Genomic DNA, 26381 nt, shown 5'->3' with positions numbered 1-26381 from the left:
CTGTGCACGGGGTGTGATATATGCGCAGCAGCGCTCCCCATAGGTCAGTCTGACTTTGGAGTCTCATCACTGAGGCAGCCCTGCTAGTGAAGGTGCTGTGAGCGCAACAACTAAACAGGTGCTCGTCTCCTGATGACCTGGTAGCTCAGTTTGTAGGAAGACTGTGCAGTATGAGTCAGGGTTCTCCAGAGAAACGAAACCATTAGGAGATATCTGTGGGAGAGGGAAGGAGAGATTTAAGAAACTGATTCATGTGATTATGAGACTCAGAGAAGAGGCAGATGTTGTGGTTCAAGTTCAAAAGACTGCTGGCAGACTTCCTTCTTACTCAGGGAAGGTCAGTCTTTGTTCTGACAGACCTTCAGGAGATCAGATGAGGCCACTCACGTGGAGGACAATCCAATTTACTCAAAACCCATCAGTTTAAACCTCATCCAAAAACACCCCCACAGAAATATCCAGAATGATGTGTGATCAAATATCTGGGGTCCATGGCCCAGGCAAGTTGACAGTGAAATTAACGATCACAGGGCCCTTGTTGGCATAAATCCCGGACTGGCCTAAGTTTTCAACCCTGGCTTAGAGAGTGCCCCCTTATGCACAGCGATATCCCAAGGACGTGGGGGCAGATGGTTCCCGAGGGAGGCATAGACTGGCCTCCTGTCAGTGCCAAGGTTGTTTGGTTTTGCTTTGGTCTCCACTGAGAGCCCAAGGAGACTCCACCTTCCATGACTGGTACCTGCCAGGGGATGCGGAGGCTAGGTTCTTTCTCCTCCTTCCTCTCCTCTTCTGCCTCCTCCCTTTCTTCTTTCTCCTATAAATTGAGATATAATTGACATATAGCACTGTATTAGTTTTAGTAATATATCATTGTTATATGTATATATTGCAATATGATCAAACAGTAACTTTAGTTAACAACTGTCATCTCTCTTAGTTACAGATTTTTTTTCCTTATGGTGTGAACTTTTATGATTTACCCTTTCCCTGCAGAGGGAAATGGCAACCCACTCCAGTTATTCTTGCCTGGGAAATCCCATGGACAGAGGAGCATGGTGGGCTACATTCCATGGGTCACAAAAGAGTTGGGCATGACTTCATGACCGAACAACAAGATACTTTTAACCCTAGCACCAGCTGGCGGAGTGAGTTCAACCTTTCTGAGCCTTGATTTTATCATCCAGTGTTCTCTCCTACAGTAGTAAATATTGTTAGGAATGAAGAATCCTTGGAGGTGAGAACAGTGTTGTAGAGTGTTGGACTTAAATTCTTGTCCCTAAAAATGGGCATAGTTTTGGCAAGTCATGAAGCTTCTATGTCTCAGAATTCTCATCTGTAAAATAGAAGGTGGTTCTTTCCAACCCTGAAATGTAGGTATGTGTTTTTCAAGAGCTGAGAGAACAAAAGCGTTTCAAAGGTGGAGTTTATAGGTTAAAAAGACTGGCAGCATACAAATAACAGATACTAAGAAGCCAGACATACCATCCATGTTTATATCATAGTGAGTTATTATCATTATTAGGAGAAGCAAATTTCAGAAAGTAAAAAATCAAACACAGATCTCTTCAGTGTTGAAAGCTTTTATTTTTTAACAATATTACCATTTGGATTTAAAAAAATGATTTCTCTTAGAATTTCTAGAGTAAGAGTTTGAAAAAGAAAAAATAAAACATCTACCCTTCTAGCAGCTTTCAGTTATACAACACAGTTTTGTTAACTGTAGACACCATGCTGTACATTACACCCCCAGGACTGCTTTCTAATTTGAAGTTTGTACATTACCTTTATCCATTTTGTCCACCTTTCCAGCTCCTTGCCCCTGGCAATCATCCATCAATCTGTTCTCTGTATCTATGAGCTGTTTTTTTTTTTTTTTTAAGATTCTACATGAAAATAATATGCAGTACATATTTTTGTCTCTTGGCCTTATTTCACTTTGCATAATGCCCTTCAGATCCAACCATACTGTCACACATGGCAAGGTTTCCTTCTTTTTTAATGGCTGAATAATATTCTTCTGTATGTGCTTGTGTATGTGAGTATTTCACGTTTTCTTTATTCATTCATCCATCAGTGGTGGACACTGAAGTTGTTTCCGTGTCTTGACTATTGTAAATAATGCTGCAGTGAACATGGGTGCAGTGTTTTGTTTTTGAGTTAGTGATTTTGTTTTCTTTGTGTAAATACTCACAGGTGGGGTTGTTGAATCATATGATAGTTTTATTTTTAATTTTCTGAGGTATCTCTGTACTCTTTTTCATTAGCTTTTTTCTTCTGGTTCTCTTTTCCTTTCCCCAACATATGTGGGTTAGTCTTGCTTCCTTAGGATTTCTGAAAACAAGAATAATGACCCTATTCCAGAAGAAAGGATATTATTAAACAAACAAAAAGGATCCCCAACAAGATCAGAGCAGCACTTCCATGTGGAGACGTCTGAGGCTGCTGTCGCCTGTGGTCATCAGTAGGATGACTGCTGTCCTGGTCTCTGTCAGCTGCCATCTGCTCCAAAGCCCCCCCCCCCCCCCCGCTCAGCCATCATCACAGAAGTGAGCTGGGCCTCAGATGCTGGTTTCTGAGGACCAGACAGCAGAGAGGAATTGAGGCTGCAGTCTGATTGCGTAAAACAGGTGCTAGTTTTTCTTTTTTTATATCATATTCTAGTCTGTGATTGGAAATGTGTTTCATACATCATCCTCTTATTCTTAATTAAGGAAAATTAGCATTGACTATAAGCAGGGGTATCAGCGTAACCAGAGGTTCTTTTGTTGTTGTAGTCTGAGCCTCCTGAGAAATCCAAGCGGCAAAGGAGTAAAGGAAGGGGGGATCAGGTGCTTTTCTGCTCCTCAGTATACATCGCTGGTGCTGCTGGGAGAGAGCAAGGACATGAGGGAATGTGGTGAGCTGTAGGGCCAAGAGCAGGGGGGTTTTCCCTTGAACTGTGGGTCTCCCTTACTGCACCTTGGACTGTTGGGTCTCCTTGACTGACTCTCCTGGTTTACATCCTTAGGGACAAGTGCCTCCCCACTGAGAAGCTAAAAGGCCATGCCAGGCAGTACCACCAGATAGAGATTTCATTGTGTCCATTTGGTAGCAAAATGGCACAAAATGACAAACCCTCTTTGGTGCCTTAGTTGCTGTCAAAAAAACAAAAAAAATAGATGTGTTCTGCTAAATGATGAGCTTAGCTTGGCCAGCGCAGTGTGAGTGAATTCATTTTTAGGAAAATGGGAACATTGAAGGACACTGTGTCTGCGATAGTCAGTTTTTTTCTTTGAAGCAGGAGGCAGTGCTGTCTCTGGAAGAGAGGTGTGGCTGTGGGCTGGGGCCTGTAGAGTGTACCGTAAGTTTTGTGGCTGCTGTAGAGGATGGGATAGGACAGAGACGCGAGATGTGCCCACGGCTGCTGACGGCTCACTTCAGGCTGGAGACCCACATTCCTGATAACACCAGTCTGGATGGTTGTCACTTCTGGGTACACTTCCGTTGTATATGTTCAACAGTGCAAGTGCAGAAGTGGAGAAACCAGATGGCTATATTGGTCCAGAAATTGGAGCTTAGGTTTTAGAAGTGCTAGAAGGAAAAAGCAGAACTGAGAGATGACCCACAGAGTTCAAAGTGATAAGGGAAGCCCAAGAGGCTACGGATGGGTAGATAAATGGTGGCATCAGGGTCAGTTACGTCAGCGAGGCTAATAAACCAGCCAAAGGATATAAGGTTATGCCATATCACAGTTTTAGGTGAAGCTGCTCTCGGATGATGGCGTGGCCATGAAAGTGGTGAATGCAGGTTCCTGGAGCTGATGAGCCAAGGATCTTGGAGGCTGTATAGCGGGTCTTCTACATGAAAGGGGCAGTCTTTCTAGGTGATGGCAGGAGATGCAGGGTGCCAAATTCCAAGATCTTCAGTGAGTGATAGTGGCCATCAGTGGATAGCCCCGACAAGGAGGAGAGGCTTGAGAATGGTGGTGGGAAACTAATACTGTAGATGCCGCGTTGCAGGAAGCCAGAAAAAAACTGCATACTTTAAGAGGGGAGCAGCCCACTCCAGTACTCTTGCCTGGAAAATCCCATGGACGGAGGAGCCTGGTGGGCTGCAGTCCATGGGGTCGTGAAGAGTCGGACACGACTGAGTGACTTCACCTTCACTTTTCACTTTCATGCATTGGAGAAGGAAATGGCAACCCACTCCAGTGTTCTTGCCTGGAGAATCCCAGGGACGGGGGAGCCTGGTGGGCTGCTGTCTATGGGGTTGCACAGAGTTGGACACGACTGAAGTGACTTGGCAGCAGCAGCAGCCCAATCCTAGTGAAAAATGGCAGTTTGGAAGAACTGGCTGGACCCCAGTGTGCTTAGCTCCCAGTGGTGTTGCAATGACCTGTGATGACCAGCAGCCCTTAGTGTTGCAAGGGGAAAGGTCTGGGTGGAGTAAGGAAAACATCTTTTGGTCGAGGCGACTGTTTCCTATTTTTAAAAATATTGGTGTTGGGACAGGTAATCTGCAAAGCACCTTCCTAATTTAACAGTTCTTTCCATGACCCTAAAAAAATGCTTATCAGGAGTTTGATCCCTTGTATTGTCCAGCTGGAAGAAGCCTAGATTCTGAATATTCTTTTCTTCATGGGAAAGTCATCTTTCCCAGAGACACAGAAAGTAGACTACATCAGAAATTCTTGGGGGAGAAAAAGATTTAAAAAAGGTAAAAGGTATGAGTTGAGCAAAGTGAGACGTAATTTTGTGTCTGGTTTTGGAAAAGTCTGGCCTCTGTGGTAAAGAATCAGCCTGCAGTGCAGGAGACACAGGAGATGTGGGTTTGATCCCTGGGTTGGGAAGATTCTCTGGAGGAGGAAACACAACCCGCTCCAGTATTCTTGCCTGGAGAATCCCGTGGACAGAGGAGTCCAGCAGGCCACAGTCCATGGGGCTGAGAAGAGTCAACGGAGCACACACTTGGAACAGCTTCCTTGGGAGGGTGGCTGTCTTTCAAGCCTGAGATAGAGACGTTTCAGTTTGGAGCATCTCAAGAAGAATCACCTTTCTGTGCCTAAAGCCTGTACTTATTCCTCTAAAAATAATGCTGAGACAATGATGGGTACCTTTATTAGATGTCTAATTTTTTTTCTCTTTTTCATAGCCCTCATATATTTTCTGGAGGAAGCAGAAAGGATAAAGTAAATCAGGGGAGCAGACAGGGTGAGGGAGGTAGAAAGTACAGAGGGAAAGGAAGAAAGAGGGAAAAACAAACACACACCCAAGAATACGCAAGAGAAGATTTAGCCTGAAACAGACTTCCATATTCAGCCTCCTGAGTAATTAGTTGTCCGGGGCTCTTGGCATTCGCTTCAGAGAGTGGTTCCAGATCTGGGAAGGAGAAAGCAGCAAAAGAAACCAAAATGCCGACTTTTCATGGCACAGAGGAGGGAAATACATTCAGTGATTATAATTTTAGGCTCCTTTTTGGGGATCCAAGTGTGAATACTAGAGCCAGATGCTATATGCTTTGCTATTTGTGTACTTTTGTGACTTTTTAAAAACTTTGTAAGCTATAGCAAAGAACTCTTTGTCATTTTATTATAAGGAATAAGAAGACACAGTATAAAGCTTTCTTTGGGAAGATAAATTCCCTTGAAAGTCAAAGTGTTAGTCACTCAGTCATGTCCAACTCTTTGTGACCCCGTGGACTGTAGTCCATCAGGCTCCTCTGTCCATGGGATTCTCCAGGCATGATTACTGGAGTGGGTTGCCACTGCCTTCTCCAGTGGATCTTCCCCACCCGGGGATTGAACCCGGGTCTCCCGCATTGCCGGCGGACTCTTTACCAACTGAGCCACCTACTCCTTGGCATTTTTCTCCATTTGCCGCTTCCCCTCGCCACTCTCTTCGTCTTCACACAATTCTCTGTTAGAAACAAGGCACAATTTCAGCATTATTTCAACCAGCTGTTCTTTGAAGAATGGAAAGCGAGAAAACGACTTGCTTTTCAGGGCAGTGCCACTCAGCAGCCATCCAAGAGAGGAGGATTGGGACTGCTGACCTTTAACCCTGGGTCCTTAGCTCAAGCAGTCCACCAGCCTGGGACTCTGCCTCCTTATCTTGAACTGAAAAGTCGTCACTAGATGATTTCCAAGGTCTAGGCTCTGAGGATTTTTACCTTAGATTCTGTTGGAGGTTCAAAGAATCAGTTTGGGGAAAGGGCTGATAATGTCATCAGAAATAAGCATGGCCAAAGGAAAGACCACGAGCCAAGACAAGAGGGCACTTCATGCCAGGCTTCTCCCCAAAGATGGCCTGACAGTGATGCTCCTAAAGCAGAAGACCTGAAGACCACGAGTGGCTTTGCCTGTAGCTGCAGGAGACACTGCTGTCACGAGTTCAGTACAGAGGGAGAATGAGAGGCAGGAGCTGGCTTTCTAAACAGGGGCTCGACTTCCTCATTCCCTCCCTGGACACATCCCCACACTAGAATGTGTTTTGGACAGCTGTTCTTGAAGGTAGAGAAAAATGCAAAACCATAAGCAAGTCGTTTGTTATGTCTGCCTTAGTCCTGCCCCCCGCAGTCCTCTGTTAAGGTCATTCTCATCTTTCACATTTGTACAGGTAACAGGTAGACCTGGGTTTAGGTCAGCTGTGCCTTTCTAGTTGTGTGATCTTGGGGAAGTAACTTCAAGTACCAGTTTCCTCATCTGCCAAATGGGGATGCTAGCTCATGATAGCTACCATGTTTATATTGTATGAATACGTCAGATGGTGAGCCCTTACTGGATGTCAGCTGTGACTATTGTTTGTTGTTCCTAAAGCTCCCCTTTATAAACTTACATCTCGTCTATCTTCCAGTGCTTGAGATACCTACTGCTGGGTAACAAATGTCTCAAAATTTAATGGCCTAAAATTAGCACTTTATTGTTTCTCATGATTCTGTATGTTGACTGTAGTTCAGCTGGATGGTTCTTCTGCTAGCAGAATTTGAAATTTGTCATGCAGCTGCAATCAGATGGCTGGAGCGGGAACACCTGAAATGGCTTGACGTACACGTCTGGTCCTTGGCAGGGAAACTGGAGCCCCAGTAATCTTTCTTCACATGTTCTCTCCATGAGACTCCCTTGGGCTTCTTTACACCGAGGCTGGATCGCAAGAGCAAAGCTCCAGCCTGTAAGCACTGTTTACATCATGTTTGCTAACATCCCATTGACTAAACTCAGTCAGCCTGGCCCAAGACTAGAGTCAATATGGGAGGGACGGACTACACAAGGTATGACTATCAAGAGGTGTGGTTCCTTGCAGCCACCAAAATAAGTCTCTACCACATCCAGTTTCCAAACCCCTACTGTCTGGAAAACATCTTCACTTGGATGTCAGTCTTAGTTTGAACGTAGCTAATTCACTTCCAATTGAATATAGGCAATTCGTTGTTCTCATTGATGAGCATGGAGCTGGTACTGGATCATAAAAGACAGCCTCATTTTGTCAGCTTTCCTCCCAGATTATTCCATCAGTTTTCTTCCAAGTTAAAAACCTAAACGCAACTCCCCCCTCACCTTTTTATTTATTTTTAACCAAAATCTAGATTTCGTGAAACCTTGGCATTTATTCCTTTGTTTTCCACCCTCACTGCCACCATTGAAGCCCAAATCCTTATTGTCTTGCATGTGAACAACTGCAGTAACCTTTCAGTTAGGTTTACTTTAAACACCATTTTCAGTTTGATGCCTTTCTTTTCAAGAACCTGCAGTATATTTGTTGTTCTTACTGAATCAAACCTGCTTGTTTTTCCAGTGCCCTTATTTATCTTATACAACTCTTCTTTTCCACTGTTGTATATCGTCCACCCTTCAGAATCAGAGAATGAGGAGGGAAGGTACTTAATGACAGAGTTTAAGTCCATCTACATTATAAATATCTTTGAACACAGCGAGGAATAGAGGAGGTGATGAGGAGGCTGAGCAAAAATCCTGAAGGTAAAATGTGAAGTGGAAGGGATTTTACTGTTGCTGTTTGTGTTTTTGAGAATTAGGTAAGAATTAGAGGAGAAAACTAGGTATTTCAGGGGGTTGGAAATTAGTTCCGTTTTAATGGAACGCCTTAAGGTTAAGAAATCTTGAACTGTCTCGTTCTTCATTGCACTGCTCCTGGCTCAGTTGGGTTTCACATCCGCATAGTCTGTTTGACTGTTGTCAGTGGCGCCAGGTGTATGTTCTGATGTGGTGCTTGGCCCACAGTGAGTGCCTCTTGAATGTTTGGATGAAAAATATAAGCAGAACTTAGTCAGACTTTTTATAAACTAAAATGGGCAATATCCACAAATTATAAGGAAAGGATGTAGTTCTCTTATAGTAAATGGACAGAGATCCAGGAGGCAGTTCTGTAAGTTATGTTCACCACTGAAAGCAGACGTCTGTTAGTTAAGCACTCAGTGCGTGTGCTCTGGACGCTGACTGAGGCTGGGGTGAGTGAGGCTTAGCTAGTTACGCTGCACGATGAGAGCGCCCATGTCTTCTGTAGATTGGCATAGAAAATGTGTCAGGAATGTGGGAAGAGAGACCTATTACATTTTTTTTCTTTTTTAGACCTATAAGCTTTTTGAATTAGATAACATTTTAAAAATAAGATATTGAAAGCATAACTTCCTGTTCATATGAGGGAACAGCATTACAAAGTGATAAACACAGAAAGGCATGAACCTAAGGAACTGAACAAGCATATTCGGTTAATCCCTGACATTATTTTGATAGTTCATTTTTATTCCAAAGGCATCAAATTTTTTGTGAAATCAGTGATAGTTTTTAACCTCAGTATTTGAGACTCTGTGCAAGGAAATGGACAATGTTTTGAAGAATCTCTCCCACTGCACCAGCTTTCAACCACAGTTTCAAATACACTATTTTAAAGAACTTAACTCTAGAGTAGTCCACTTAACTTTATTAACTTGGACTTCAAGGTAGCTGCATTCTTTGGGGTGGAGCCATGCTCTTTTTTTACTATGACCCTGTTTTATTCCTTTAACTTCTCATCACAGCTGAAGAAGGGGCCCTATTTCTTCCTGGAGACTTAGAGGCCAAGGAGCTGTTTCCAGCTTCCTCCTGAGTCCGCCCAGCGTGTCATGCAGGGGCTGCAGGGGAGAGCTGTCCTTGGGAGGGCCTTCTCAGAAGCTCTGGGGATGGGCCTCGAGCTCTTGGCTGCAGTCAGGGTTTTCCAAAGTGGAGGCCACAGTAACGCTCGTCATTGACTGAGAGACGTGCTGCCTGGGCTATTTTCATGAGGGTCAAATAAAACTCTCTTGTCTTCAGCCTGCTTTGAAAGGTGTTTTCCTAATGATTTTACCAGTCAAACAGAATGACTGTGTGGGAGAGTGTAGTTAAAGAGCTGGAACACTCCGGGCCACTTCCCTTCTCCACCCAGTGCCCCTGCTTGCCTTTCCCCCCGAAGCTCCTCCTTTCCCAGGCACACACTCACTGCTCTGTTTTCTGTTCTGGAACTGCCTGAATTGTGAGATTTTTGAGGAACTCCTCAATCCAGAAAGAAGTGCCAGGAACACAAACAGCTAACTGGCATTCATCCCTAGGGGAGCTGCATGACCAGCCAGGCTGGTCACATTATCTCCATGGGGCACTTAGCTTTGAGAGAGACCTTGGCGCTCTGAAATCATCCTAGAAGCGTTTCCAAAAGGTAGAAAGAATTGCCAAGAAAAGGCTGTAATCAGGAGGTGCTGGTATCTTTTGGGTATGTTGGACTGGTTGCAGAAATACTGGCTGGAGGCAGTGTATATTTTTGCTGTTTATCTTCATTTGATCTGCTTGTGATTTATTTCAGGGAACTCTGGCCAGGTTAATAAACCTTTGAAATGGATTTCTGATTGGTGATCCATAAGCCAAAATGCGACCTCAGCCAAGTGTGTGTGTGTGCACGTGTGCGTGCACGCTCTTGGCTGGTGCTGAGCAGTGGCTGGGCTGCCGGTTGGGGAGCACATCCTGTGCTGTATCGTGGTCCCCGCTATTCCTTCTCCTCCTGGTCTTATCACCAAGCTGCTTGCCTCTTGTCTGTTACATGGTCCCTGCCGGCTTTTGAGTTTGATGCCCTGCTTTTAGTACAAGTGTTTTCAGTGGTCCTCGAATGCTGAACCCCATTTATTCTGAGACAAACCAAAGGAGCTGATAAAGATTTTTCAAGAAAATTTAGGAACATCAACTGTTATTTTTCAGTGAAAATATTTCTCAGCTTCTAGCAGGCTGCCCTTGACTGAAGGTCTGTCTGGCTTGCAACAGCTTGGCCCACGTTAGGCTGTTGACTTCCTCAGGGGCCTTTCTGCTACCGTCCGCTCAGACAACACAGCAGCAGTTCTGAAACCCGGTGCTTCCTGCAGCCTTGGAAGGCTGCTGCTGCAAGATGGCTCCTCATAAGTGGTACAGATACCTGCTCTAGGAGCCGATGCGCATCCTGTTTATTCAGCAAACCCTGTAGGAAATGTGAAGAAATGTGAAGTGCCCACACGTTCCGGGGTCACCAGGGCAGTTCTTAGTGTTCTATTACTGATGAAAAATGTAAAGATCTACAACACTCCGCTATCTGATGCATACAAAATTTTTCAGTCTTTTTTTTACATAACCACCTTCCACCATCTATCTTTTTAATTGTAATTTGGCTCCTTTGTTATAGCACCAGCTACACAATAGTGTATATATGTCAGTGCTGCTTTCTCAGTTCATCCTACCTTTACCGTCCCCTGCTGTGTCCACAAATCCATTCTCTAGTGGGTTCATCATTACCATTTTTCTAGATTCCACATGTATGCTTTAATATATGATACTTGTTTTTCTCTTTCTGACTGACTTTGTATAAGAGACTCTAGGTTCATCACCACCTACCTTTTAAATATGGCAACAAAGAGGTAGCAAAAGTGATGTTTGAACTTCATTCTTCCTTCCTCTATCCCCTGTTTATTTACCATCTAGTGGAAATACTGAGACGCTGTGAATAGACAATGGAAAAAATTGAGAATCTATGGGGACAGAAGAGCCCATAGACCATGTAATGAGCCTCTGTATAATTGAGAATTCAATAGAATAAGCCATCAAAAAATTTTCAAGTAGTGATTCATTTTTGAATCATTTCATATTTCCCCATGATTATGAGAGTAAAATCATTAAAATGTGATGTTAACTGAAACTTTGCATCAGATTTTTTGTACTGTATTGCATTGTTTTATTCCATGTGCCTAGATAGGACTGAGATCATGGTGATCAACGAGTTATAGAATGGAAAACTCTACTGCTACTCCTGCTCAGTCTCTTCAGTCGTGTCTGACTCTGTGTGACCCCATAGACTCCCACCAGGCTCTCCTGTCCCTGGGATTCTCCAGGCAAGAACACTGGAGTGGGTTGCCATTTCCTTCTCCAATGCATGAAAATGAAAAGTGGAAGTGAAGTCGCTCAGTCATGTCCAACTCTTAGCGACTCCATGGACTGCAGCCCACCAGGCTCCTCTGTCCATGGGATTTTCCAGGCAAGAGTACTGGAGTGGGGTGCCATTGCCTTCTCCGATGGAACTCTAGAGGCGTGTATACACTAGAGCCTGATTATTTGGTTTATGGGCTATTCTACCTATGGGTTCTCAATTCTATCCATTTCTATTCACTAAGGAAATGGAAGTTATAGTAAAAATAATATTTAGAGTCTGTCTTCTTTACTTGGCTTTTTTCTTTCTTAAATAATTTTGTCTCTTAAAGCACATAGTCAAATATGAATTATTAAATGAGATGACATTTTGAATTAGTTGGCTGACATTTTTTAAATGAAAAAATTTGAGATAATTTTAGATTCACTTACAATAGTAAGAAGTAACACAGAGATTCTGTGTCCCCTTTGCCTGGTTTTCCCCAGTTGTAACATCTTATGGTGCCTTTCACAGTTTCACACCAGGATGTTGACATCAACACAGCCAAGACACAGAACATTTTCCTCATCACAAGTATTCCTCAGGCTGCCCTTTTATAACCACAGTCAGTTCCCCAAGCCCACCGCTGGCAACTGCCAGTCTCTTCTCCATTTCTATAACTTTGTGGGCAGCTTATTTTTAGAAACATTTCTCCAATAGTTGGCCTCTGGGAAGAAAGTAGCCATTAACACTTACACAGAGCAGATGACTTTTGTAGGTGGAAGCCGGTAGTTATGCACACATACTCAGTGCTGACTCGGGTTGCTCTGCCAGGAGACAGTGTGGGGTCCCCAACTGCAGATTACTGAGGTGTCAGAACTGAAACTATTCTTGCCAGAAAATGCCTCTGCCAAAGGCTGTCAGAATTTTCCCTCCTGAATTACACACCTCCACAAAGCAGGCCAAGAAATGACTTGGGTGACAAGCATTTCTAGCCTCTCTCTGACACTAGAATAGTCACATACTGTCTGGGATCCCTAGTAGCTATGGAAAGGGTGAGGGAAGGTATTTTTTGTCAGTTTGTGATTATCTGCTGAGGGAACTGTTTCCTTTTCTTTCCATCTTTGTAGTTATCTTTGCTACTTTGAAGCTCTGTATTAACCCTGTATTGCACTTAGAGCTTCTGGAATGCCTCAAGGTGCTAAATTGTCTTTCTCGCTTCCTTCTCGTCAGTCTGACTTCATTATCTGGTGCCACTAGCAAAGTAAAAGCCATGGTGTGTGTTAGTCGCTTGGTCTTGTCTGTCTCTTTGCTACCTCATGGACTGCAGGTCATCAGACTCCTCTGTTCATGGAATTCTCCAGGCAAGAATATCGGAGTGTGTTGCCATTCCCTTCTCCAGGGGATCTTCCTGACCCATTGTGGGCAGATTCTTTGCCGTCTGAACCACCATTACTGTTGTTCAGTTGCCAAATATTGTCTGACTCTCTGCAACCCCATGAACTGCAGCACTCCAGGCTTCCGTTGCCATTCAACCATCTTATCCTCTGTCACCCCCTTCACCTCTTGCCCTCAGACTTTCGCAGCATCAGGGTCTTTGCCAGTGAATTGGCTTTTCACATCAGGTGGCCAAAGTATCGGAGCTTCAGCATCAGTCCTTCTGATATTCAGGGTTGATATCCTTTAGGATTGACTGGTTTGAATCCCTTGCAGTCCAAGGGATTCTCAAGAGTCTTCTCCAGCACCACAGTTCAAAAGCATCAGTTCTTCCATGTTCAACCTTCTTTATGGTCCAACTCTCACATCCATATGTGACTACTGGAAACCTCTGTCGGAAAAGTGATGTCTCTGCTTTTTAATACACTCTCTAGGTTTGTCATAGCTTTTCTTCCAAGGAGCAAATGTCTTTTAATTTCATGGCTATAGCCACCATTGGCATTGTGTTATTAGAAGAATCTAGAATCATCTAATGTCTGCAGCTGTTTGGACCTGTGTTACTTTTGCTCTTCCTGTAGCTCAGGTAGCTCAAACACTTCCACTTTAGGACATGAAATAGGAGATCCAGTAGATACTGGAAGAAATTGATTTTTATAAGTTTTTATGGATTGGAATTGCTTGAAACAGCCCTGTCTTTGGCATAAATCAGCTGTACATTAAAAATTTTTTATTGCAGGAATTAAATGATATGGTTTAAGACATAAATGGCAAATTTGATGTTTCAGACATATTACACTTTGTTTTATATATTTTGTCATCATTGGTAGTCTTAAGTCTCATAATGAAAACAATTTCTACTTTGTAGCTATAAGACTTGATACAGAGAAAGATTTAATCAACTCTCAAAGCCATGTCCTGACTGAGTAGCAAAGAAAGAAGTCATGGATTTCTGAGGTCCTTCCCTTCCTTCCTATTTTTGTTATGCAAATTTTAACCTTCTTTGAAAACTGAAGAGTTGCTAAGAATTTCAATGAATTGTGTGTCTAATAATGTTCCTGTTTATAAACTTAAGTAGCCAGTTGAGTTGTGAAGAGAATGGGATTTATGGGTTCCCCCTCCCCGTCCCAGGATGATATACAAAAGGAAATGATTTAAAAAAAAAAGAACGGTTAATGAGTCATTGTGAAGCTCATTAGTCAGATTTGTGTTTTGTCCACACAAAAAAGGAATAATTGAATAAATTTAGGTTGCTGATCTTTGTTATCTGATTACTACCCTCTGGTATTCCAGTCATATATGGAGATTTAAAGGTTTTCATTTTCAGGAAGTGTTTCGTTACATGGACTCCTTTGTCAGTTATCTGTGCATTAGAAAGTTTTTAGTGCGGTCTTCAGCATTAAACTGGATGATTTTTGACGTAATAAACCAGTGGGTTATGCCTTGGAATTTAGTTATTAGTTACTCATGAATTACAGTTCCAAGGAGACAACTGAACCTCAGTTACTTTTTGACTGAAAAATATTTTATTGTAAAGCCACCACACTTTACCATCAAGTTTTACACTAATGTTGGTTTTGAATGAGTAAGGAAGGAATTAATATGTGTGCAGTGTTCTAAGAGGAGGATGTCAGGAACATGAGTACTGTCAGCTGTAGACCTATATAGTGATCCTTGAAATACAGTATTAGACAACTGCTTTCTGATGATTTTTGTGTACTAAATTACAAATTTCACTTTGCTTGACTTCAGATTTAAATGAGAAGTAATATTAATGTTGGACCAACTAAAGAACACCATGCATTTGCCACCAGAATGTAAGCTGCGTGAGAGCAGACACTTTGTAGTTCTTGGTTCCTGCTGTATTTCTAGCTCCTAGAACAGTTTCTGACACATGAGGCAAGTGTGATACCATTTTATTGAATGAATGAATAAATATTAAATACAGGACAATAGGTTGAGAAATTGTATAAGGCCTGTGTCTTCTTTGCAGTAAGTACCTTTTAGTTTACTTCCCTTGAGAATAGTGAAACTATAAATTTATTTGCTATAGAAGTCAGCCTATGGTAGGACGTTATTTGCAGCATAAATGACATATTTGTGAAAGGTGCCCCATCTACACACTTTGTAGACCCTACCCTTTCCTAGATATTCTAGATAAAGTTTCCTAAAAAATTATACAATTCTTTGAATTTCAAAACAAAGCAATACAAAGAAGCAGGTGTAAAATAGGGGGCCAACATCTCTGATGATTACTGTGTACTAAAACTTTTATATATGGGGAGAGATCTAATATCTAATCTTCACTGTGTAACCTTGTGCACTAGTAGTTATCTTCAATTGTGCAAGCGAAGAGGTCAGCTCAACTGTTAAGTGGGGAAGCCTGATGAGTCCAATTCTGTCTGCCTCCAAAATCCATGCATTTGACACTGTGGTGTTTTTTTTTTTTTTTTTTTTTTTTTTTTTTACTACAGTCTAATTTCTGAGGTTTATTTCAGCCAAACTGCTTGAAGTTTTCTGCATTCACTGTTCTCAAAGTCTGAATAACCCAGTGATGACTACTCAGTTTGCATCACCTCACTTCTTATGTGGCATTTGACAGTGAAGGGCTTTTCAGAGGTCCCACTTAAGATTTCTGTCTTCACTTGGTTTTTACTCTCCCCTAGTTTTCTACTTCTGACAGCTCTCTTGGGGGCTCGTTAAATGTATTGACTATTTGGCAGGAAAGTGATATCTTAGCTATATTGAGTCTTTCCATTGGTAAGCATACATAGCTCCCCTTTTAAGTCTTTTCAAAATGACTTTCTTTCAATAAACTTTTACAACTTTCTTCATAAAAGTCCTTGGTACCTATAGTTATTATCTCAAATGGTATCTTTTTTTTTTTTTAAATTACATGTTCCAATAGTTTGTTGTGGGTTACATAACTCCATTGATTTTTGTGTATTCTTGTATCAGGCAACTTTTATTAAGTATTCCCAATAGTTTGTTTGTATTTTGACTTTCAAAAAACTTTCTATTTAGCGGTAATTATCGAAGATTTGTTGAGTTGCAGAGGTTTTACAAGTTCCCCTATGCCTTTACCCAGCCTTCCCTGAAGTTAACTTCTTACATAACTTAAACAGAAGTGTGGCACTTTACTTAAAAAAAAAAGCTGATACTGGTACATTACTGTTTGCAGACTTCATTTAGATTTCACCACTTTTCCCACTAACATCCTTTTTCTGTTTCAGAATCCAATCCAGAATATTACATTGCATTTAGTGTCTTAATTTTAATGCAGAATATTATACTACTTGGAAAGAATAACAGTTTTGTGTCTTAGTTTCCAAATCTCTGTGTGCATGTGTGTGTGTGTGTGGGGTGGTGGTGTAGGGATTAGGTGTGTATACAGTACATACCCTCACAGGCTGGCTGAGAGTGTATGTGTGTGTGGTGTAGGTAGGTATGAGGTGCGTGTATAATACACACTCTCACAGGCTGGCTGAGAGAGAGTGTGTGTGTGGTGTAGGTAGGTATGAGGTGCGTGTATAATACACACTCTCACAGGCTGGCTGAGAGAGTGTGTGTGTGTGGTGTAGGTAGGTATGAGGTGCATGTATAATACATACTCTCACAGGCTGGCTGAGTGTGTGTGTGGTGTAGGCAGGTATGAGGTGCGTGTATAATACATACTCTCACAGGCTGGCATGGACTGACCACTCTTCCAGGCTCTACACCCTGTACTCCTCCTGTAAATGTTGGCGCTCCCCAGAATTGCGTCCTTTGCCCTTTAATTCACGCCTGCTACTCACTGTTCTGGATCTCATTTTGGTCTTCCTGTGTGGGTTTGGAGCAGCCTGTGCATCCAAGGTAGCCACTGTTTGCTATGATTAACCAGATCTTTATTCTAGCAGATTTCCTCTTTGAGCTCCATATTCATAGAGCTGACCATCTTTTGGATGCCTGTGTCTGCATTTTCCAGAGACTTCCAGTATTATCTTAAGGGAACATAGCTAATCATCTTGCCAACTTGTCTCTCCTTTTGTATATCCCACCTCAACAAGGAGAAACAGTTCTTTGCTTCCTTGCCTGTGTCCTTACCTCCATTATCTCCATTCCTTTCAGATCTATTTTTGTTTCCTTCATCTCTCACATGTTTATCAACTTCTCTCCATCCAATTTCATGCAAAGCACTCATTCTTTCATCCTTTTTCAAATTCCTTAACACAGTATGCAGAGCCTCTGGCCTCACCCTGTCCCATGACGCCCTCTCCCACAGCACACACAGCACCCTCACTGTGCTGGCCGTATCCATGAACCTGACGTTTGTGGCTACGCCATGCTCTCTGTCTCCTTTGCAAGTGTTGTCAGGATGCTTTTGTTGTTGTTCTACTCTCTTCCTGACAACCCCTGCTAATTCTGCTGGTCTCCATTCAGTTGTCACTGCTTTAGGAAGCCTCTCCTCTCCAGGCTGGGTTAGGTGTACCTTCTGAGTGCTCTTGGGTAGCTTGTGTGAATTCCTCTCATGGCACTTACAGTACTGACCTTGTTTAGTTACCTGTACCATCTCTCTTCTTGACAATACTGTGTTTCTTAAGGTCAAAGACTTACGTATTTCGCTCTGTGATTCCTATTGCTCTGCACAGTACCTGGTACATAGCTGTTACTAACAAATGTTTATTGAATGAATAAGTGTATTCCCTGTTCTAGGAAACACTGTCTTTTCTGTTTCCAAAAACCATATTCTTTTACCAGGGACAAACCTCTCTAAACGTCAGCTTATTTATATATGAGTAGGGTGTACTGCTGGAGAAGGCAGTGGCACCCCACTCCAGTACTCTTTGCCTGGAAAATCCCATGGACAGAGGATACTGGTGGGCTGCAGCCCATGGGGTTGCAAAGGGTCAGACACGACTGAGTGAGTTCACTTTCACGCATTGGAGAAGGAAATGGCAACCCACTCGTGTTCTTGCCTGGAGAATCCCAGGGACGGGGGAGCCTGGTGGCTGCCATCTATGGGGTCGCACAGAGTAGGACAAGACTGAAGCGACTTAGCAGGAGCAGCAGCAGGGTGCACTGCATGACCTCTAAGTCCTTTATAGCTCTAACAAGTTAGTATTTATGATTTTAAGATTCATCATCCTTTGAGCCTATTCAAAAGAAAACGATACAAATTCCAAAAAAGGAGTTGCAGAATGTTCTGAGCCATAGTGGCTCACTGAAATAATCCTTTGGCTTTTTGGTTATACTGTGTAACTAAGTCTGTCAGATGTTAATGGTCTGAGCACTTGAACATCTGAGTAGTTTACTTACTGTAATCAGAGTTTGTTTCTTTGCTTACCTATCAAAATCATGTTAGAAAGACCATGTAAATTCTCCTTTGCTAAAGACTGTCAAGTAAAAAGTAGACAATTGTTTATAGATATTGTAGATGGGATTTAAGATGTAACTGTATTATGATGGGACCAAGTGACGACTAGTGAAGTGTGTGTGTGAAAGTTGCTCAGTCGTGTCCAACTCTTTGTGACCCCGCGGACTATACGATCCATGGAATTCTCCAGGCCAGAATACTGGAGTGGGTAGCCTTTCCCTTCTCCAGGGGATCTTCCCAACCCAGGGATTGAATCCAGGTCTCCCGCATTACAGGCAGTTTCTTTACCAGCTGAGCCACAATGGAAGCTTCCCTAATGATAAGGTTCTTCAATGACAGCTTTTGTTTTTATGTTACAGCAGAGGGGAAAAAAGTTGAATTTTAAGCTTGGATAACACACTATTTTTCCAAGTTTGTCTCTTACTGGACTTAAATATCAACATTAGAAAGCCATGAGAAGTCTTATGTTTATCAAAATTGTTGACTTCTGTGCTTCCCAAACCTGAACATAGATTGGTGGTCTCCAGCATGCTGAAAAGACCTGGGCTATATCAGGGTTCAGAGGTCCAACTTAGAAAGAAAGGTTTTCTACTGTAGACTATTTTTAAGAACTTTCAAAATGTAAAATATAATGTAGATACAGGAAACCATATAAAACAAATTCATACATTAATGGGTTATAACTAGGTGAACATTCTTATAGTCACCAACTACAGAACTTTGCCAGCCACCCCAGATGCCTCTCTGTGTCCACTGCCTCTCCAATAAAGTACACAGATTTCTAAATACTTTGAATTTCTTAGTAGTTTCATCACAGTGATAGGCATCCTTAAATATTCTAGTTTAGTTTTGCTTTTTAAAGTATGAGCTTTAGGCCTTTTTTAGTCTCAGGTCTCCCTTCCATCTTTTTTTTCTCCATAGTAATTGATTGATTGTTGAGGAAACCACATTATTTGACCTGCCAGGTTTCTCAGTCTGGATTATGCCTGTTGCTCGAGCTATCTCAGACGTGGCTGTTTAGGCTTTGTGGCTGTCTCCTGCCTCAGTCCTGAAATGACAATCTGCCTGGAATATCATTTCTTTTAATCTCCCTACCCTGTACCTTGTTTGTGATATTATCTCCTATATATCTTTCAAACCTTAGCTCAAATCTCATCTCTCCTAGAAAGATTCTCGGATTTTTTCATCTGGTAATATGTCATTTTCCGTAATCTCATAGCACCTGTATAATACTCATGTACAATACCAAGGACATTACAGCAATGAGTTCCTTTATCCATTTTTCTTTTGCATGAGATGCTTTCAACTCACCAGATGTTCACAAGGTATTTCTATGCGCCTGGCATGGGATAGAGATAGATGAAGTATAGTTCCCTTTTGGATGATATACTTCTTGCATCTCTTTTAATTGAGATACTTCCTCTTCCTCTTGTTACTCATAAATGCAGTTATTTTCAGTCATGTTTAATATGGCATACACTTGGTATTTTATACAGCGTATAAAAATTGGCTCACAATGGATCAAAACCTAAATATACAAGGTAAAACTAAAACATTTAAGAGAAAAGCATAGGCATAAGTCTTCATGACCCTAGGTTAGGCAATAGTGTCTCCGATACGACAAGCAATCAAAGAACAAAATCAGTACACTGGATTTCATGAAAATTAAAACATGTTTATGCATCAAAGGATAACATCAACAAAGTGAAAAGAACCCACAGCATGGAAGAATATATTTATTTGCAAGTCAGATATCTGTTTAGGGCTTGAATCTAGAACATATACAACTCAATGTGAAAAAGTCTTCTTAAAAAATGAGCCAAGGATCTGAATAGACATTTCTCTAAAGATACACAAACAGCCAATAAACACATGAAAAGATATTCAGCATCAGAAAAATACAAATGAAAACTAAGAGATAACCATTCTATACCCAATCAAAATGACTATAACTAGGAAAACAGAACAAAAACCCAGGACTACAAAAAAAAAAGTGGCCTGGATGTGGAGGAACTGGACCCCTTAATTTCTTTTGGGAATGTAAAATGGTTGCTTTGGAAAACAATATGACAGTTTCTCAAATGATTAAACATGGTACTATATTTACTTTTCAGTATATGCCCAAGAGAAATGAAGATGTGTCTATATAAAATCCTGTACAGGAATGTTTGTAGCAGCATTATTCATAACAGCCAAAAACTGGAAACTAAATGTCTATCAAACTGGGTGGGTAAATCAAATGTGGTCTATTCAATGGAATGTTGCTGCTGCTGCTGCTAAATCACTTCAGTTGTGTCTGACTCTGTGCAACCCCATAGACGGCAGCCCACCAGGCTCCCCCGGTCCCTGGGATTCTCCAGGCAAGAACACTGGAGTGGGTTGCCATTTCCTTCTCCAGTGCATGAAAGTGAAAAGTGAAAGTGAAGTTGCTCAGTCGTGTCCGACTCTTCGTGACCCCATGGACTATAGCCTACCAGGCTCCTCCATCCATGGGATTTTCCAGGCAAGAGGACTGGAGTGGGGTGCCATTGCCTTCTCCCCAATGGAATGTTGCTTGGCAATAAAAAAGAATGAAGTGCTGATTCATGGCTATAACGTGAGTGAAACTTGAAAACATGCTAAGTGAAGGAAGTCAGTCACAAAAGACCACATATTGTATGACCACATTTATATGAAATATCCTGAATAGGCACATCTATAGAGATAGGAGGTGGATTAGTGGCAGCCTAGAGTTGGGATAGTGCTACTGGGAACATAGGAGGTGTGGGTGAAGATGTTCTAAAACTGACCGTGGTGATGGCTGCACAACCTTGTGACTGTATTAAAAACCATGGAATCATGAATACTTTACATGAATTGTATCATACATGAATTGTATCTTGACTTAAGAAACAAAAGTACCAGGGGCACCAATAGTTTAGTAGAAGAGCCATTGACAGTACTTAAACATCATGGTAACTCTGGAAAAAGAACTTCTAAGCTGGAGTTAACTGATATGAACAATTCAAGTCAGCTAGGCAAATAAGCATAGGATTGCTTACCATGCTGGCAGTTTTTTTTTTTTTTTTCTTTTAAGCATAGTTTTCAAATGACGATGTTAAGAGAATAAAGTCTCAGGTAAATGAAACCTACCTGATCTCAAAAGGAAAAAATGTCAGATCAGGTTAGTTGACGATGTTATTCTTATATTCCATATACTTACTGATTTGTCAATTTTTGCTTCAGACAATTGTTTTTTCCCTTGAGGTATCTCTCATGATTATGAAATAACTTTGCTCATATCTAGTTACACTAGTTGCCTTGAAGTCCACATCAGATACTAATATAGCCATACCAGCATTCTTAATAATTAGGGTGTGCAACTTACGTATTTTCCTACATTATTTTCAATTTGCTCTTATCTTTGTACTTAAAGTGCTTTTCTTGTAAGCAACATAGTTGGGTTTTGCCTTTTATCTTGTTGACAGTTTTTTCACCTTTAAATAGTGAAGTATTTAGTTCCTTTTAGTTTAATTATTGGTATGTTTGGGTTTAATTTGCCATCTTGGAATTTGTTCACCCCATTTGTTCTTTGTCCTTTTGTTTCTCTTTTCCTGCCTTCTTTTGGGTTGTAGTTTTCCATATTCTACTTTTCTGAGACAAAAATGGCCCAGCTGTTAACTATTGGGGTAGTTCAGGAGTTAACTTTGCTCTTGAACTCTACCTTGTCTTTTCAGATCTCTCTTCATCCTCCTTTTCATTTGGTGAAGGCTCAGTGCTTCTCGGGGCTCTCAGCTCTGTTCTGCTTCCATTCTTCAATGGATAGCTGCTTTGCACTCAGCAAAGCCTAGGTGATTTCAGAAGGATCTGAGGCTCTTCTGTTCTGTCTTCTGCCTGTCGGGTGTGATGGTTGTACACTAGGTGCAAGCTCTGGAGGAGAGAACTGGCAGGTGGGTATGGAATTGCTCTTTGATATCAGCAGCTATTAAAAGGCTGTAAAAGTTCAGCTGGTTTATTCATACTCCCCATTTTGGCAGGATTATTCTTCTTCCTGTTAAAATGAAAGCAGGTCATCTCTTTTTTGGGGAAAGGGACCCCAAATGTGGAATTCTTTAAGTGAAATTGTATTTGTTTAGATCTCTTTATACCTCAGATCCGATGGGTTTTTAAAGAAAATCTAGGATTTTGTGGATTATCCAGCTTCTTACTGATTTAGGCTCTAGTTCCTGTCTATATTTTTATGGTTATTTGGTAATAAACACTTTTCAGGCATTGACAGTTTACTTTTTAGTGGCTTATCAAGTAACGGTATCCAAACGTGAATTCCCAAGGAATCTATGAAAAGCCAATGAATAAATGAATGACATTTACTTTTGCTTCTGAGTCACTGGTATTGACCACATGTTAATATCCATAATCTGCCTTATGAACAGTAATTATACATTTACAAAATGGTGGGCTAGAGCTAGGCTAGTTTATTGATAAAGTGCCAGAAAAAAGTATAGTGATTGACTGTGCAGTCATGAGCATTTATACAACCTCATGAGTTAAAAAGAGATGCTCGTGTATCATATATGACTTAACGATCTAATCATCAATAGAATTTTGCTTATATTTGCCAAAAATCTTATTTTCTACATTTTTCCATAATGTTGTGAAAAACTTTTGTTTTCATGACTTGACTATATTCCTTTTACTTTGTATCTTATTTATTTATTTATATTTTACTTTGTATCTTTTAAGATTCTGCAGAAGAATTTCACCTGAAGTGACTGGTACATTGAGGAGAATCAGACATAAAATTAAATGTCCAATAAATGTCTTTTTTACTTGATTCCCTTTGTGGTAATTTATAATGCAAGTTATGAGAAGCACAGTTCTAAGAAGGCTGATAGTAAAGAGTTAATTTGACTTACCAAGAATTTCTTAAATTTAACTGGCCCCAGAACCTGTTTTTTTAAGTAATCTCTGTTACTCAAAATACATTTTGGAGAATGCTGCCTCTGAATAGCAAAAGAGAAATTTTAAACTTAATTTTCATTGAGTTGATTACATGATTATTTGTCCATCTAGCATTATCATGCTTATCTATTTTTTTTTCTGACGATCTGTTTAATATTGACAATGTACTGTAACACATAGGTCATCCTCTTTAGGATCTTATAGTCTGAAAATCTTCATCACACCATATAAGCAAATTAAATGTAAACATTATTTTTTTGCAAATATCTAGTTGAAAAACAAAATCTATATATCAAAATATGTCCATAAAGAAAGATGAATACATTTGGCATTGTATTGAAGGGAAAGCTAGAAATAAGAAACCAAAGGAAATATAAACCAAAAGATAATAGTGAGCAACTATATTTTATTTGTGAAGAACAGGTTAAAAATAGCTTTTAAAGAATTTAAACAGTAGTGTGAAAATTCTAATTGGTTTATATATTTATGTACCCTTCAAATATGTACACTCAAAAAAACAAAGACTTTAGTTAACAAGGCCAAGTAGAGGTAATTACTTATTCAACAAGAGAAATTCTCCATCTGTCCTTCTTATCAGCTGACACTGGAGTGAGAAGGGAGTCTGGAGGCACTTATGCTCTAGTGGGTCATTCGCTCTAATAGAATTTAGTTGACGTTTTACCTCGGCCCCCAGCTCCTTGCCAGAGTGGACTAGCTGGTTGCCTGCATGTTTCATCTTTTCCCTGTATGTTGCATAAATGTGTTATGTAGATGCTTCATTTTCCTATGATGCTACAAAGGTAATTTTTCTGTTATTTACAGTCAAACTACAACTTCAAGCAGAAGAGAGAGGGGTTGTGTCTATCAAAGGAGTGTGTGCAAACCGTTACCTTGCTATGAAAGAAGATGGAAGATTACTAGCTTCTGTAAGTAATGCTTTCTGTATTTATATATATATTTTAAATTTAATTAATTTTAATTGGAGGCTAATTACAATATTGATTGGTTTTTTCTTTAAGCTGTGAATTTACTAGTTTTGGTATTTGTTAAATTTTTATTAAGGTTTTGCAAATATTATACCACTTAATCTTCATATAAATAGAGAGTATTATACTCTTATTTCACAGATGCAAAAACTATAGTTCTGAAGGAGCAATAAAGCAACCAAGAAAACACAGCTCGTGTGAGGCAGAGTCTGGAGGGCACGCCAGGTGGTCTTGACTGTCTTGACTCCCCAGTAGGCACTCTAATTCACTGCATTTTGCTGCAAAGCTATTAAACTTTAGTTATAAAAATATATTGTACAGTTGTCTGAAGAGCATTGGGATGGACATATAAAATTTTGGGTATGAGTTTTTAAAGCTTCTTTAAAATTTGACATACAAAACACTATATAGAATACTCTTTGCCAGTTCCATGTACTGTAGCCTACCAGGCTCCTCTGTCCATGGAATTTTCCAGGCAAGGGTACTGGAGTGGGTTGCCATTTCCTTCTCCAGGGGATCTTCCCAACTCGGGGATTGAACCCAGGTCTCCTGCAATGCAGGCAGACACTTTACCCTCTGTGCCACCAGGAAAGCCTGTGGACTCCTCACCTAGGTACAAATGCCTGCTCTGCCACTTACTAGCTGTGTGTTCCTGGGCAAACTATTCTGAGTTCATTCCCTTATCTATAATGTAGAGACAATAATGATCCTATCTCAGTTTTTGTGCAGACTAGTTTATATCAAGTGTCTCTTATACATAGTAGGTGCTCAAAATTTTTACCTCCTCCTCCTGTTCTCATTTATATATAAGGTCATTTATGAGCAGAGACTTTTAACTTTTTATCACTGCCACTCCAGGGTCCTCACTCCTGGTTAGTATCGTCTCCATTAATGCAGGTTCTCTGTCAGCTTCCACCATTATAATTACAACTGGGATTGTAAGTGTGTTGACCAGACTGCGTGGGGAATGATGCAGGGAAACAGAGCAGTATAATAGACACAGACCCTCCTTGTGTCATTGCGGGAGTAGAAAAGACATGTACCTAGAAGTGTGTATATATACAAACCTCAGCCATGACACCAGTAGCAGTTAGAAGCTCTCTATAACTTTCCTCACAGAAGAGATCTAACAATACTGGTGTTTTGAGCTTATACAGATAGTTTTTTATTTTTTATTTTTCTGAGTGAAGATCTTTGGATTTCTTTTTAATTAACTTAATGGTGTGTAGTTGACAACGTCGCGTTAGTCTCTGCTGTACAGCAGTGTGAGTCAGTTATACATAATACATTCTCTTTAAGACTCTGTTCCCATATTGGTTATTAGGGTTTGAGTAGCGCTCCCTGTGCTATACAGTAGGCCCTTATAGTTACCTGTTTTATACATGTGTATATGTCAGTTTCAGTCTCCTAATTTATCCCTCCCTCCTGGGTGATTATCAGTTTGTTTTTTACATCTGTGACTCTATTTTTAAAATAAATTCATTTGTACCATTTCTTCAGATTCCACATATAAGCGATATATTTGTCTTTGATTTACTTCTCTCAGTATGACAATCTCTAGGTCCATTCATGTTGCTACAAATGGCATTATTTCATTTTTTTATGACTGAGTAATATTTCATTGTATATACATACCACATCTTCTTTATCCATTCCTCTGTTGATAGACATTGAGGTTGCTTCCATGTCCTGGCTATGTAAATAGTGCTGCAACAAACACTGGAGTGGCGTGTATCTTTTTGAAATATGGTTTTCTCCAGATATATGCCTAGGAGTAAGATTGCTGGGTTATATGGTAACTATTTTTGGTTTTCTGAGAAGCCTCCATACTATTCTCTGTAACGACTATACCAATTTACATTCCCACTAACAGTGTAGGAGGGTTCTCCTTTCTCCACACCCTCTTCAGCATTTATTGTTTGTGGATTTTTTAATTACCGACCATTCTGACTGATGGGAGGTGATACCTTATTGCTCTAGTAATTAGTGATGTTGAATATCTTTTCATGTGCCTCTTGGTCATCTGTACATGATCTTTGGATTTCTGAAGGGACTGAAACATACTTACAGAGAAAAAGAATATTCACTGAGTGATCATGTGATTAAGATATATTTATTATTATGTTTGTGATTTTTGCAGGATAAAAGTCTAGGTGTAGTGGTGCTTTCTCTTTCCCTTTCTGTAACTAAATAAAAATTTAGAATGATCTTCAAGAATAGTCAGTGTCTTTTGAGTGTACTAGTGGCACCCTACTTCAGCACTCTTGCCTGGAAAATCCCATGGACGGAGGAGCCTTGTGGGCT

General features: G+C 40.7%; 2 protein-coding genes across 21 annotated transcripts in view; one reads left to right on the top strand and one right to left on the bottom strand.

Annotated features, from left to right (window-relative positions):
• FGF2 (fibroblast growth factor 2) overlaps positions 1-26381 on the top strand; it is a 54589-nt gene that overhangs the window by 16934 nt on the left and 11274 nt on the right. Inside the window, exon 2 of the mRNA NM_001009769.1 lies at positions 23914-24017. Coding sequence (NP_001009769.1) covers positions 23914-24017 — 104 coding nt within the window. The remainder of the gene's footprint in view (positions 1-23913; positions 24018-26381) is intronic.
• Positions 19805-26381, bottom strand: part of NUDT6 (nudix hydrolase 6) — a 73954-nt gene continuing 67377 nt past the window's right edge. For 9 of the 20 annotated variants that reach the window (XM_060401039.1, XM_060401037.1, XM_060401042.1 and 6 more), the window contains one exon: positions 19805-25845. The gene's annotated coding sequence lies outside the window, so the exon portion shown is untranslated. The remainder of the gene's footprint in view (positions 25846-26381) is intronic. The other 11 variants (XM_060401045.1, XM_060401040.1, XM_060401049.1 and 8 more) reach the window with 6 other exon arrangements.

The sequence above is a fragment of the Ovis aries genome, chromosome 17 (genome assembly GCF_016772045.2).
Source record: "Ovis aries strain OAR_USU_Benz2616 breed Rambouillet chromosome 17, ARS-UI_Ramb_v3.0, whole genome shotgun sequence".
Lineage (NCBI taxonomy): Eukaryota > Metazoa > Chordata > Mammalia > Artiodactyla > Bovidae > Ovis > Ovis aries.
Note: the sequence above shows the minus strand (reverse complement) of the source record. Positions and strands in the feature narration are given on the sequence as shown.